The sequence below is a fragment of the Notechis scutatus genome, chromosome 12, assembly GCF_049901735.1.
Source record: "Notechis scutatus isolate UNSWTSFEM ecotype Mainland chromosome 12, rNotScu1.2, whole genome shotgun sequence".
Classification (NCBI taxonomy): Eukaryota; Metazoa; Chordata; class Lepidosauria; order Squamata; family Elapidae; genus Notechis; species Notechis scutatus.
In genome coordinates, this window is record NC_142020.1 from 12764157 (window position 1) to 12779414 (window position 15258).

Below are 15258 nucleotides of genomic sequence, written 5' to 3' on the forward strand. Positions count from 1 at the left end.
CCCGCCAGAAATTCCCAGAAGAGGTCAAAAGTTTGGGGTATTTTTTTTTCTCCTATTTTGAAAAGGAATTACATTTTTTAAAAAAAAAATTATATACAAGCAACCCTCGACTTAAAACCATTAGTTTGGTGACCGTTCGAAGTTACAATGGCCCTGAAAAATTGTGACTTATGACTGGTACTTGCACTTATGACTGTCATGGCATCACCGCAGTCATGACATCCAAATTTGGGTGCTTGGCAACCAGCAGCTGCAGCATCCTGGATTGCACGACCGCCATTTGCAACCTTCCACAAAGCAAAGTCATGGAAGAAACCAGAATCGCTTAATGATCCCATGACTCACTTTAATTGCAGGGATCCAGTTAACAACCCTGACCCCCCAAAAAAGGGTCTTAAAATTGGGTGTGATTCACTTAACAACCAACTTGCTTACCAACAGAAATGGCGGTTGTCATTGTGGTCGTAAGTCGAGGACTGCCTGCATGGAGCAGAACTCAGTCATCTTTTATGGTTTTATCATTAAAAGCAAAGTAAGAAGCTTTCGGGGTGGGTACAAACTCTGCATACCAGCCATCACCAAGCAAAAGCTAGGGAATTCTGGGAGTTGTAGTCCCAACCTATCTAGAAGACTGGGAAAAGTTGCTATATTGGATAACTTAAGGGGTACGTGTGTAATTACAGGTAAAGAGTTTTCCTGTATGGCTTCCGATACTTCTTTGGTCCAGAAGATTGAAGATACACAAATGACAACTTGTCCTGGCCACTGCAGCACCCATGCTTTTCGAGGAACCTAAAAAAACATATATAACACACAAGAAATAATATTTGCACCTTTTCCAGCTACAGCTAGGGCACATCAAACATCTGTTTTGATAGGGGTCAGAGAAGCGCTTGGTAAAACAGTCGCTAAGCTCTAAAAAGGGCTTTATTCTCTTCTTTTTAAAACATCTTTTTTAAAAAAAAAAAAAAACTAAACAATAGTCCTGCAATTTTGGCAGCCTTTTCCTATCCCCTGTGCTTCTCAAAATCTTAGGGGTTCCCTTCTCCCCAAATGGGGCCTTTTAAGACACATCTAAATTTTGAAATCTGATAGATCGATATACAAAGTATCTACAAGCTAAAAACCTGTGTACAATGGCTTCAGAAAATATAATGGTTTCAGCTTAGAAAATACAGCTGTTAACAATGGACTCAACACATATAAGCACATCCGCATCTTGACTCCTTTTGTCTGATTGTGTAAGGCTGTGGGTGTAGTTAACTCCTCAAAGCATCTGCCGATTCGCTGCTTACCTCATCGTACCCTTTGATGCCATTTTCCATGACTTGCCTAATGCTAGCCAACATCATTTCTTCCACTTGCAACAGCCACTTCTCAACCATGCCCTTAAGAGAACAAAACAAAAAAAGGAGAAAAACTGCAAACAATGACAAATTACAGTGACCCACCCCCCAACAATAACAGCCTCTTAAACCCGACTGTCTAAAACAGGGGTCCCCAACCTCTGAGTCGCAGACTGCTACCGGGCCACGGCCCGTTGGGAACTGGGCCACCAAAGCAGCAGGTGAGTTGTGAAGCTTCATTTGCGTAGGAAGGGGTTTAGGCTGTGCATGCAAAACCATCCCCCCCTTGATACTGAAACCACCAAAGCTGCCACCAGCACCGCCACTGATCTGTGAAATCAAAAAGGTTGTGGAGCCCTGGTCTAAAACGCCCCTCCTGCCCAGCTACACAGGATTTGCAAACATACAAATGCAATTCAATATATTTTGACCGTGTTGAAGTTGTGTCTAAATTTCAGCATCTCAAATAGGACATTTCCCAAAGCTGGGGAGGAAGGAAGGAAGGAAGGAAGGAGGGAGGAGGGAGGGAGGGAGGGAGGGAAGGAAGGAAGGAAGGAAAGAAGGAAAGAAAAGAGGGAAGGAAGAAAGGACAGAAAGACAGAGAAGGAAAGAGAAAAAGAAAGAGGAGGAAAAAAGAGAAGGAGGGAGGGAGGGAGAGAAGGATTACCCTGGCGTGGACTGGAAAGATTTTCTTAATAAAAGGAACAACTTCCTTCTCTGAACTGATCATTCCTGTGATTTCCAAGGCTTCGGTGAATTCCAGTTTTGCAATCCCTTCGAAGCACTTCTTCAAGTGTGGCTGGACACGGAGAGGATCTTTGGTTTCCGATAAAATCTCCAGCAGCTCATCGTTTGAAAGGAAGAAGAACCTGTTCAAAAGAGATCCCAGAGGCCCAGGCCCATTACTTTAGTGTTTTCCAATCTTAGCCACATTAAGACGTCTGGACTTCAACTCCCAGAATTCCCTGGGCAACAGTACCTGAGGGAATGAATGAATGAAGGTGTGCTTAGCCAACCAATGGTTGCAAGGAGGATTCTTTGTCTGCCAATTGGGAAGAGGCATACCTTGGGAAAAACAATCTCTTCTTTTCTAAGTAATTATTCAGGCCCCTCTGGATGTCTTCCAAAAACAGATTTGCTTCTTGAAGTCGGCTCAACATCTTGGGCTGTTCCGTAGCAATGAGGACTCTGGTGTCTTTCACCTACATTTCACACCAAAGATAAAAGACATCTGTGGAGATTCTTAGTCCTCCAGGTCATGGTTGTCCCAAAGGTGCTTCTTCAAGAGGCAACTGGACTTCCTTGGTTTTTTTCTTTTCCTTGAAAATGTTTCACTTCTCCTCCAAGAAATTTCTTCAGTTCTACGTCTATGGAGATTCTCAGTCATCCAGGTCATGGTTGCCCCTTATCCGTGGTTGGATAAGAAGCAAAATGTCTTCAAGGAAAAACCAAGAAAATCCAGCTGCCTCTTGAAAAAGCACCTTTGGGTTCTTCAGTGCTAACTGATAGAACCGAATCAGTTTCTTGGATGAGAAGAGAAATGTTTTCAAGGAAGAAAACAAACAAAGCAAGTCCAGTTGCCTTTTCGAAAAACACTTTTGGGACAAGTCCTACTACTCCTGGTTGTTCTTCTTCTCTGAACTATCTTTCAGGTCTCACCAATGGGCTAGCTTTATACCAGAAACCAAAAACGCCAAGCAAACCAGTCAACCATGCTAACCAAACACTTCTACCAAGTAACCAAGTTCAACAAGTTTTCGGAATGCCATCACAAGGTCCTTCCTTAAGCCGGTGTGACCATGACTCTGGACAAAATTCTGAAATGAGGATTTCAAAAACCAAATCCCTACCGCTTGGGCCATGATGTCCTTCCAGTAAGCATCTACTATTCCAAATTTTCGGCCTTCTTCGGGCATTTGAGCAATAATGTCCTCAGAGCTGAAGATGGGTTCCAAGTACAGCCAGGTTGCCTGACATTTTAACCAGTTGTCCAAAATTTCCTGCATCACGAGAAGTTTTTCTTCCCACCTCTGAAAAAAAAAATCACTTGTTTCAGAACTCAAAAGGGCTTATTTTTACCCGAAAGACTTAAAGTTGACATAAAGCTGTCTGATGCTGAATTCTGATGAATGCCACAGACCACTGTTAGGCCACTTACCCGACATTCCGCTTCGATTGGCTTGATAAACGGAGAGCCGCACATGGTCTGCGTCTTGATGATGTGGTCATCCAGCAACAGTTGAATGTCATCAATGGCTGAAAGGATGTTAGTATCCTGCAAGAAAACAGGTGGTTGCAGGGAAAATATTTTTGACGCTCAATTTCTAGGATCTTAAAACCCTTTCCCACTCCCCTATTGGATCCATCACCCTGTAGATGCAAACTTCATAATCCACACGTTGGCTGTGGAATTCCGAAAGTTGAAGTCTACATGTCTGAAGGATAGGAGAATTGAGAACTGATGCATAACATTAATAACCTACTATGATTCCTATCTTATTCTTTGCTTCATTGTGATCTCAATTCTACAAAGGTAAGCTCTGACACAGCTTCATATTTTCTCTCCTTGGTTTCCTTTTACCATCTGTATTGGCAACTACTGTGGCTGATGATATGAAGGCTGTGCCTTTCTCCAGAGCCTGTCTCCGTCTCCTCCTCTTCCTTCTCTTCCTCTTTTACCACTTCAGGTCTTGCGTTCTGGTACTTGCACTTGTGGCGGCCTCAACCATTGTTATTTGATGCTGCTGTAATGTGTCTTTGATGTTTCCTCTCCATCTTCTTCTGGGTCTGCCTCTTGTCCTTTTGGCCTTCTCCTCTTGTTGAATGGTCTAGTAGAATTGATACATTCTCTCAAGGTGAACAAACCACTTAACTTGCCATTTCTGTATGTAGTTTAAACTGGTTTTATTCCAATTCTTTCTCTTATGATCTCATTTTTTTTATTTTATCCCTTCTAGCCACTCCAGTGGCTTTCCTCAAACATCTCATTTCCGTGGTGACTAACCTCTGCTTATGCTTTATTGCAAGTGTCCATGTTTGGCACTGGTAACACAGGGGAGGGAGGGATGAATGTGCTTTGTATGAGTTGCTTCTTTGTGCTGATTGCTAGCTGACCGATGGTGCAAAACGTACACACACACAGCAAATGGCCTAACTAAAGAGTTCTTCTCTGAGGTTTCTTCCATATCTATAATCAGCTTCTCAGGGGCTTTGGACAGGGGGTGGGACAGAATGGTTCCTTCAAAGCTATAGTCAAATCCGGAGCAGACTCAGCACCTTAAATGAAAAACACGAGTCAAATCAAACAGAATTCAATGACAAAGAACGAACACACTGACCGTATCCCTGTATTTCACAAAAGTGAAGCGGATGTTGACCCATTCCGTTTTCATCTTCTCCATGTTTTTCTCTAAGGAATATTCTTTGCTAGCTGCTGCCCCAATCGGCTCGATTCTACAACGGAAAGGAGAAAGTTAGCAAAACTGACACCTGATACTCCTGGAAGGAATGAAAGAGGACGTCCGACTTTCTCTGCTTTGGCTTTGTAGCTGAACCTCCTTATCCATGAACACCAATGGTCAGGGTGTTAAAAGAGAAGGAGGAGAACATTTTGCAAAATAAGAGTCAGGAAAATATATTTGTTGCCTTTTCTTGTACAGGTAGCCCTCAGTTTACAAACACAACTGAGCCCAACATTTCCACTGTTAAGCAAGACAGTTGTTAAGTGAATCACTGCAGTTGTTAAGTTAGGAACACAGTTGTTCAGTGGATCTGGCTTGCCCATTTGACCTTTGCTTGTGAGAACGTCACAAAAAGGGATCGCATGACCCCAGGACACGTCATAAATATCAACCAGCTGCCAAGTGTCCGAAATTTGATCACGTGATCAGAGAGATGCTGAATCTGTTGTAAATGTAAGAACCGGTCATAAGGGACCTTTTTCCAGTGCCACTGTAACTTCAAACAGTGGTTAAACGAATGGCTGTAAGTGTTCTGACCAAGGCTTCCCGAGACCGTAATTAAGCACACACTTAGTTAAAACAAATCTTGTTTTATTTCAATGCTGGGAATTATTTTCATTCCCAGCCAACCCCTTCGAGATAAGCACCCACCTTTCTCTCCTTTGAATTGCTGCCAACAGCTAAAGTGCCAAATGAACTATAAAAAAAACCAACCGAAGTATAAAGTCCACACAGAGCTTCAAGGATTAATCTGAACAGAACGAACGACTTTGCTTCCTGCAGAGGTGTTAGGTATAACATTGATACCAAATATGGTTTGGGTGAATAAATATATAAAACTTAGATATCATGGTTTAAGTGCTTATCACTTTAAGCACAATGCAGCAGGCAATTAGCCGATTAAGGGTGCGGTTAGAAGTTACAATATAAGGAAGCATTAGAAGCTGGAAAGCTTACTGACTGTTACTGTGTGCTGCTGCGACTAACTGTGATTACTGACTGTGAGTGCTGTGACTAACTGTTATTGTTTGCTACTGTTTGCTGATTTACTGCGTAATTCTACTGAATATCCAGCGTTTGTTTCTCTGGAGAGTGAAACCGGAGGAGGAGAAGATATCTTTATCGGCTGATAAAGATATTGCAGGACTCTTAACTTGGACTATACTAGTGAGTCTTACTGGATGGAAATACTGTGAATGACTTAATGGACTGAATGACAATGCTTTAAACTCTAACTGGATTAAAAACTATTTAAACTACAAACAGTGTTTGTGTTCAGTGTGTGTATACTCTGGGGCCCTTCCGCTCTCCTTTATCTTCCTGGCTTGACTACTGCTGCAATACTCTTCTAGGGGTTAATCCTCAAACCCTAACATTGGTTATGGGCCCAGCAGCATAGTCTAACTAACCAGGATATAGCAGAGAGAGTTGGTGTGAGTTGCACATTACTGTAAAAACAAACTGTTTTAATTAGTTTAAAATAGTCAAAATATCTGAAGAGCAATGGCACAAGTAAATTTGTCACAACTGTCCATGATATCCAGGCTGGATGGAACAAACTATGTTTCATGGTCAATGAAATGTAGTTTACTTCTACGCAGAGAAGGTTTGTGGGACATTATAGCAAACCCACCAGATGTGAGTAGCTGGGATCCTGCTAATGATGATGATAAAGAAAAGTTACAAGACTTTAAACTGAAGAATGAGCAGGCTTTATGCATCATAGGACTGACTCTCTGTGATCAGCAGCTTGTCCATATTAGTGGAGAAGAAAATGCTGCAAACTGCTGGGAGAACCTCAGGAAGATTTATGTTGGGACAGTGTAGGAGCACATATAAATCTTACACGGAAGCTTTCAACGCATCTTCAGAGGAATGGAGATATGTTAGTTCATTTAAACTGTATGAAGAGCATTTTTCAAGAATTGCAAGAAAAGAGCTTATATTTAATGAACTGCAACAAGTCTACATAATATTATCTTCATTAGATCAAAGCTATGATGACTATGTGACTTCGTTGGAAGTATTGCCAAAAGAAAGCCTCTCATTAACCGACATTACAGGCAGGCTATTAGAAGAAGCCAGAAGAAGGCGTGAGCGTGACGAGCTGAGAGAAGATAAGAAAGAAGAGAAATTATCTTCAAAGCTTGAAAGAAACCAGCAAAGCAAAGTAAAGCACCTGGAAGAAGAGAGAATTTATCTTCAACGGCATACACAATTAAAAAGTGTTTTAATTGTGGAGGCAGAGGACATTTGGCAAGATTCTGCAAAAGAGAAAAAGCCAGAATGTAAAAGGCCAAAGAAAGCATTTGAACTAGCCAATAAGAGCAAGGTATTGCCTGCAAATAGGTTAAATGGTTTCAAAACAAAAGAACCTTTAGAAGTAGTATTTGCAGACATAATAGGTCCAAAGAAACCCAGTATGGGGGTGCTAGATATATACTGAGCATTATGGACCATTATTCTAGATATGGGTTTTGCTATTTAATGAAAAGCAAAACTGAAACATATCAACATTTTTCAATTGGCTTAGGTTTGCTGAAAGAAAGTCTAAACGACAACTGATAACCCTGGTGACAGATAATGGTACGGAATTTATTAATAACAAATTCCAGAACAGACTTAAGATAGCTGGAATAGAGCATAAGAAGTCTGCTCCATACAGGCCAGAACATAACGCTTTTATTGAAAGAAGAGGCCAAACACTACAGGCAATGGTTAGAACAATGTTAAATGATTCTGGGTTACCTGATTCTTGTGGGGAGGCTACAATGTGTGCTAATAACATATTGAACAAGCGTTGTTAATACAACAACAGGTGAAATACCATTTACCAGGTGGCATGGCAGGAAACCTGATCTAAGTTACCTGCACACATTTGGTGCACCAGCATGGGTGCATATTCCTGCACAAATCAGAAAAAAAGGGCAACATAGAGCTAAAAGATTTTTCTTTGTTGGTTATCAGGCAAACCATAGGGCATATAGATTTTGGGAAAAGGCACATCTAAAGTGTTATGTAGTGCTAGTGCCCAATTTCTAGAACATGAAGGATGGGAGAAATTAGAACAGGATGCCAATAAAGATGTAATTATTGAATCCTATAGAAATCCCATTAGTTATCCCTGTAACTTTAAAAATAAAGTAAAGAGACAAATACAGGATGAAATAGTGCCCATAAAGGAAGAAACAGATTCAATAGCTGAACAGGATGAGGAAGATGAACAGGTAGTAGTTCAACAAAGTCCTCCTGTAAGCCCTGTAATTCCCAGAAGAACTACACGTATATCTAGACCGCCTGATAGGTACCAGGCAACACAGTGTGCCAGATTAATCAAGTTCCTAATTCTGTTGAAGAAATTAAAAAGTATCCTAATAAGGAAAAAGAAAGTTGGTATGCAGCAATGAATAAGGAACTGAATTCATTAAGTGATATGAAGGTGTATGAAAATGCCAAATTACCTGTAGGAAAGAAATCCATTGGCTGCAAATGGATATTTAAGGTAAAAATAGATAAAGATGGTAATTTAATCCATAAGGCAAGGTTAGTAGCCCAAGGTTTTAGGCAGAATGCTAATGACTATGATGAGGTGTTTGCACCTAGTCTTAAGGCAGCAACCTTGAGGGCAGCTTTAGTGTGGGCAGCTAGTAAAAACTATATAGTTAACCATTTAGATGTGGAAACTGCTTACTTGCACGCCCCATTAAAACATATTATTTATATGAAAAAACCTGTTGGTATTAAAAGTGAAAATAAGGATAATAATGATTGTTGGTTGTTAAAGAAAAGCCTCTATGGTCTTAAACAATCAGGCTATGAATGGAACCAGTATATTGTAAAGGAACTAGACAATATAGGATTTAAAGCTGGTTTAGCCGATCCATGTCTGTTTAAGAGGGAGACAAATGGGAAAGTATCATTATTATTACTATTCACAGATGACATTGCATTGATAACTGAAACTAATGATGAAGCAAATAAAATAATAGCATCATTAGGAAAGAGAATAAAGATCAAGCAATTAGGGGAGATAAAGAAGTATCTCGGTTTGAATATAAAGAAAACACGGAAAGGTTTTAAGATATCTCAGGAAGATAAGATAAGCAAATTGCTAAAAGATTACAAGATGGAGCTTTGTAAACCAGCTAAGACTCCAATGAGTCAGGAGTTTAGCAACACTGATGGACAAAGCCCGAGTTTGATAAGGTGATTTATCAATCTTTAATTGGTAGTTTGAGTTATATTAGTAATTGGTCTAGACCAGATATATCGTACTGCGTGAATCAGTTGGCTAGATTCAATTCTGCACCATGTGAAAGACACTGGATTGCAGCTAAGAGGATATTAAGATATCTTAAAAGACAATGAATTATTCATTGTATTTAGAACCAAAGGGTGATTTAATTGTGTGCTTATGCAGATGCTAGCTTTGCATCAGAAAGAGACACTAGAAAGTCGACTTCAGGAACAGCCATAATGCTGGGTAAGACATTAATAGGCTGGAAGTCAATAAGACAACAGCATATAAGTTTGTCTACTATGGAGGCAGAATTCTCCTGTTTATCTCTGTTATGTACAGAATTAATAATGTATAAACAAATGTTAATTGATATAGGTATAACTGTAGATTATCCTATAATTATACATGAAGATAATCAGGCAGCAATTCAAATGGCCACAAATATTGGAGTAAAAACAAGGAGCAAGCATACAGATCTAAGATACCTAAACGTGAGACAATCTGTAAGAAGTAAGATGATTCATGGATTAAAAACTATTTAAACTACAAACAGTGTTTGTGTTCAGTGTGTGTATACTCTGGGCCCTTCCGCTCTCCTTTATCTTCCTGGCTTGACTACTGCTGCAATACTCTTCTAGGGGTTAATCCTCAAACCCTAACAAGAGGTTTCTCTACCTTTCCCTGTCCTTTGTACCTTATGGGAGGGGCAATGACCTCCCAGACTTACTCCTAAGTCATCCCATCTGCTTCAGCTACTCTTGCCTTCTAGCAGTTCTGTGCACACACGCACTGGGAACAGGCTCCCCTGGGTCCTCTGCCTTGCTTCTGCCAGACTCTGGAAGCTCCGGTGTCAGCACCCCACTCCCAGATGGTCCTGGCCCCATCCCTGCATCAGATGCAGGACCCTCAACCGAGTCCTCTCCATACTCCCGGACTGGTCCCTGTTCTTCCCCACTGTCCGATTCTGCTACCTTCTGCACCAACTACCAGCCAACCACAACAGTAATCAGTGGTGGGATTCAAATGTTCCCACCACCAGTTCGGTGGGCATGGCTTGGTGGGCATGGCTGCAAGGGTGGGATCGCGCGACTTGCACGATTGTGCATGACTCACGCGCCTAATGCGTGCTTTGCGAACACGTTAAAACAGTAAAAACTAAGGGACTGCGCCTCTCAGCTGTTTAGCACAGCAATCCACTCTGTTGCGCCAAACAGCCGAGAGGTTAAAGAGGACCTAGGAGCAGAGGCAAATGAGTGGGTAGGCCAAACTGCAGAGCATTGGAGAGGCTTGAAACAAACTGGTTCTCTGCCAGCTGATCTTTGGCGCTACCAGTACGGCAGAACCAGGCCGAACCGGTAGAATACCACCACTGGGTGTAAGTCCAGGACTCTTCTGTAAATATCTTTGATTTCAGCAAACAAGGATAAAGGATTTTGAGGGAGGAGGGGGTCTTCCTTACTTGTCAATATATTTCGACAGCCCATATTCCAACATATTCATCAATGAAGTGGTGTCATCTGGCCGTATCTCATAGCCCACAATCTCGCTGATCTGGAAAAATCAGAAGGGAGACAAGCATTACGAAGGAGAAATGGATGAAAATCCTAAATCAGGGTCCCCAACCTTTGGTCCTTGGAACAACACCGGGCCATGACATGCCAGCAACCGGGTCGCGCAACCAAGCGAAACTCCACCCGCAGAATGCAGGCAACACACAAAAACCACACCACCCTCCAGCCTGCAGAAAAACTTATTTTAATGGAACCGTTCCCTGGTGCCGAAAAGGTTTTGGGGCCTCTGTCCTCAATTATATGGGGATAATAGCACTGTTCGGTTTTCAGGGTTGTTAGCAAGGCTTGGTCAGAAAAGTGAAGATGGTGATCAGAAAATGGGATCAAAGCCCTTCCTTTTTTGGGTGTGTATGACAGGTAGTCGTCCCACAGGTGCTTTTTTTCAAGAGTCAGCTGGACTCTCTGGCTTTTCTTTGAAGATGTTTTGCTTCTCATCCAAGAAGCTTCTTCAAAGAAAAACCAGAAAGGTTGTCTTTTTGGGGTGGGGGGAAAGCTTGGACCTTTAGGATAACCATGATCTGGTTGACTGAGAATCTCCATAGATCTTGAAAGAAGAAGAATGGAAGAAGCTTCTTGGATGAGAAGAGAAATGTCTTCAAAAAGAAAAAAAAACAGAAAGTCCAGTTGCCTTTTGAAAAAGCACCTTTGGGACAACCATCATTGGATCATATGATCTTCCTTTGCTGACAAGCCAAGTCAACAGGGAAGCCAGATTCACTTCAACGACTGTGTTACTAACATCACAACTGCAGTGATTCACTTAACAAGCGGGGCAAGAAAGCCTGTAAAAACCCATTTAGCAATGGTCGTGTGTAGCAAGAGAATGTTTGGGCTCCATTGTGGACATAACTCAAGGACTATCTGTAAAGCATCAGAGTCTCTGACGTGGCCTTTTTAAACCACACCCTGCAGGCAGCTCACAGCCGCCTAAGAGGAGGTTGGAAATATGACACCGAAAATGATCTGCCATATTTCTGAAAAGTGGGGCATGACAGGTTAATTAGCATGGCAATGACAGGAAGAAGCAAAAGGATATGAAAACTGGAAGAAGACAAAGGAAATTAAGCAGCAAAGGAAGGGAGGGACAGGGATAATACGTTTAATCAACGCTGGTACAATTTGAGGGGCTGAATTGAGGGAATTAAATGATCCGATTAGGAAGGAAGGAAGGAAGGAAGGAAGGAAGGAAGGAAGGAAGGAAGGAAGGAAGGAAGGAAGGAAGGAAGGAAGGAAGGAAGGAAGGAAGATTATAATGAGAGTGAGGGAGAGTCTGAGCTGAGGGAAGTCCTGCCTTAGCACTTGGCCACCACAGGTGCCCTCAGACACCAGTGACGTTGAGTTGTCCACGCCCACCCTGACCACATCCACCCCAGCCAGGACCCACACACACACCGAGGTCAAACACAACCCTAATGCGGCCCTCAATAAAATTTTGTTGACACCGCTGCTGTACAGCATCTGTTTCTTGAATAAGTCTACCTGCTTCTAACACACACACACACACACACACACACACACACACACACACACACATCTTAACAACTCCGCACGTTGGATACTGTTCAGATCAGCAGACCTGTTCCCAATGCCGGTCTTTCATCCCATGATTGCAGGCAATTGAAAGGACGGGCAGGTGTTGCTTGAACTTGTCGATTTTAAATTTCACATTCTCCGCCATCCGCTTAGGGCCAGGGAGGTCTATAAAGGTCTTGGTCAATTTGTACATGGTCCTCCACATATTGGCGACGTCCTCGGTGATTTCTTCCGAGTTCAATTGTAGGACAGGCCCTACATGCCGAAATGCAAAATAAAATAAAATATAAAAATAACTGTTAGAAGGAAGCGCCCGCAGATGGTTAGAAGCGGGAGCATGCTTTCAAGCCCAATTAAGTTTGACACATTCTAAGTTCCACGGAAAATATGAATTAGGAATGAACCTTCTGCATTAACCTGACAGCTGCATTAAGGTGACATTAAGGTGACAGCAGCAGGGATTCTAAATCCCCTCCATCAGCACTCGTGAAACGATTGGCTGGCGCTGGAAAATAAGCAGAATAACAGCCTTTCAATTATAATTTTTAAGATGGCCGGGTCCTTGGGCAGGGATCCTAATTGGAGAAAAGGCAGCCTCGAGGATAAAAAGAACAAGGAAAGGTTTTTTTAGACAGTTGTTTTCAGCAGGAAACAACTTCAAACAAAACGCCTAATTGGGGAAAGACTATACAGTTTGAAAAATGCTTTCAGATGCATGAAGGATTCTCTGAGATTCTAGACCTTTTAACAGGATAACAGAGTTGGAAGGGACCATGGTGGTCTTCTAGTCCAACCCCCTGCTTAGGCAGGAAACCCTATACCATTTCAGACAAATGGTTATCCAATCTGTCCATCACTTCCAGTGATGGAGCATCTACAACTTCTGGAAGCAAGCAATTCCACTGGTTACTTGTTCTCACTGTTTCAGGAAATGTCTCCTTAGTTCTTGGTTGCTTTTCTCCTTGATTAGTTTCCATCCTTTTTTTTTTCTTGTCCTGCCTTCTTCTGCTCTTCTTGGTGGCAACCTATTTTTTTTTAAATTTATTAACTGAACACATTTTATTCTAGCCTTCCCTGCGAGTGATAACTGAATACAGGCCCTCAACTTACAAGTTACAACCATCCGTTTACCAAACATTTGAAGTTACAGAGGCACTGAAAAAAGTAAGTTATGACCAGTCCTCACACTTACATCTGCCAGGACATTTACATGGTCCCAGGATCAAAGTTCAGGAGCTTGGCAATTGACATGTATTTATGATGGCTGCAGTGTCTTGGGGTCCCAGCCATCTTCTGACAATCGAAGTCAATTGGTAGGGGGGGAGCTAGATGCACTTAATGACCATGTGATTCATTTAACGACTGCAGTATACCAAATTAACAATTGTGGCACCCCCCCCAAAAAGGCTGCAAAATTGGATGCAGCTGTGTTAACAACTTCCTTGCTTAGCCCTGGAAATTCTGGTCCCCATTTTGGTCGTAAGTTAAAGACGCCCTCTTCATTCTTTTAACAAATGCCTTGTGTTTATGAGAAACCCATCACCCTGTACAAACCCTCACCGTTCATCCACTCCTCAGACTTCACATGAAAGTGGTAAGCGGTCACCCAAAGTTGCTCAAACGGGATTTTGTGCGAAATGATGGTTTGCAGCAGAGGAAACTGAGTTTTCTCTCGTTCAAGTAACTCCTCTTCCTTATTGATCGTCTGTTAAAATTAAGACAGTCATTCAGATATAGGTTTGCATGACTTTAAAGAAGCAGGAAGAATGGTGGGCCTGCGTGGAAGCTAAAAGACATTGGGCTAAAATACACACAGGGTTGGAAAAGACGATAAAGCAACATATAGGTCTTGAAAGACCACATTGACAGATCATCATGGAGAAATCTTCTCTAGGTTCTGACCAGTTCTGGAGATTTTGAGTAGTTCAGAGAACCAGAAAATCCCAACTCTGACTGCCCCCCCATCTCTGCCTCCCATTGAGGCCCAGCTGATTGGCTGGGTCTCCTTTGGTTGCCCTGCACAGGAGAACGGAGCTGGAAAGCAGGTTAGTGGGGTGGGGAGGGAATGGGGATTTTGCAGTATCCTTTCCCTGCCACGCCCACCAAGCCACGCCCACAGAACCGGTAGTGAAAAAAATTAAATACCACCCACCACTGGTCAACACTAACCTGATGCCACACAGTCTATCTATCAATTTACGTGGATTAGTCCTTCTGAAATTATTTAGATCCCTGCTTAGCTCTTGAAGTCTAGGGAGACTAACCTCGTATTCCAGAAGAGCGTGGTCCAAATTCCTTGATAACTCAGTGAATTTTTCCACGTTATTCTTCATTTCTTCCATAGTCATGACGTCCTTCTTCCGGAAACTTTCCACTTCCTTGTTATAACCTTCAAGGATAGCTTCAAATTCAGAGCATCTGGTTCGGAGCAAAGATAATTTTTTTAAAAAGCCACCTGAAATTTTCTTTCTCAATTAAAATAAGAAAAACGGGTTTTCAAGGACCGTTCCATCTCGAGCATCATCACAAGGGGGTATATTAAAGAGGTTTTATAATAACAGGTTGGACGTAGACCATAAAAAAAGCTTATGTTGTTCTTTTTTATTATTATCCTTAAAATCATCACCACCATGAGTTGGAAGGAATCTTGGAGGTCTTCTATTCCAATCCTTTGCTCAAGTAGGAGCCCCTATACTATTTTAAACAAACGGTTGTCTCCAATACTGAAGGTTGGAGACTTACAACTTCTGAAGGCAAAGCCATTCCACCGGTTGACTGTTCTCACTGTCAGGAAATTAATCATTTCTTGGTTGCTTCTCTCTTTGATTAGTTTCCATCCATTGCTTCTTGTCTTGCCTTCAGGTGCTTTGGATAATAGGTCGACCCCCTCTTCTCTGTGGCAGCCCCTCAAATATTGGAAGACTGCTATCATGTCACCCCTAACCCTTCTTTTCACTAGATTAGACATAGCCAATTCCTGCAACCGTTCTTCAGGTTTAACCCTTAATCATACTGGCTGTTGTTTCAATTGTTACATTTCAAAAAGGGAGTGTTGCTTGATCCCCCTTGACTCAACAGTAGCTTCCCTAAGATTTTGGGTCCATTTT

At 42.0% G+C, this 15258-nt stretch overlaps 1 protein-coding gene across 3 annotated transcripts in view; it reads right to left on the minus strand.

Annotated features, from left to right (window-relative positions):
- Nucleotides 1-15258, minus strand: part of DNAH3 (dynein axonemal heavy chain 3) — a 79734-nt gene that overhangs the window by 43777 nt on the left and 20699 nt on the right. For all 3 annotated transcript variants that reach the window (XM_026685692.2, XM_087942148.1, XM_087942149.1), the window contains 11 exons: nt 14416-14569; nt 13712-13856; nt 12195-12406; nt 10507-10598; nt 4685-4799; nt 3505-3621; nt 3197-3376; nt 2412-2548; nt 2014-2215; nt 1296-1388; nt 682-792 (listed from right to left, as the gene is read on the minus strand). In XM_026685692.2, coding sequence (XP_026541477.2) covers nt 682-792; nt 1296-1388; nt 2014-2215; nt 2412-2548; nt 3197-3376; nt 3505-3621; nt 4685-4799; nt 10507-10598; nt 12195-12406; nt 13712-13856; nt 14416-14569 — 1558 coding nt within the window. The remainder of the gene's footprint in view (nt 1-681; nt 793-1295; nt 1389-2013; nt 2216-2411; nt 2549-3196; nt 3377-3504; nt 3622-4684; nt 4800-10506; nt 10599-12194; nt 12407-13711; nt 13857-14415; nt 14570-15258) is intronic.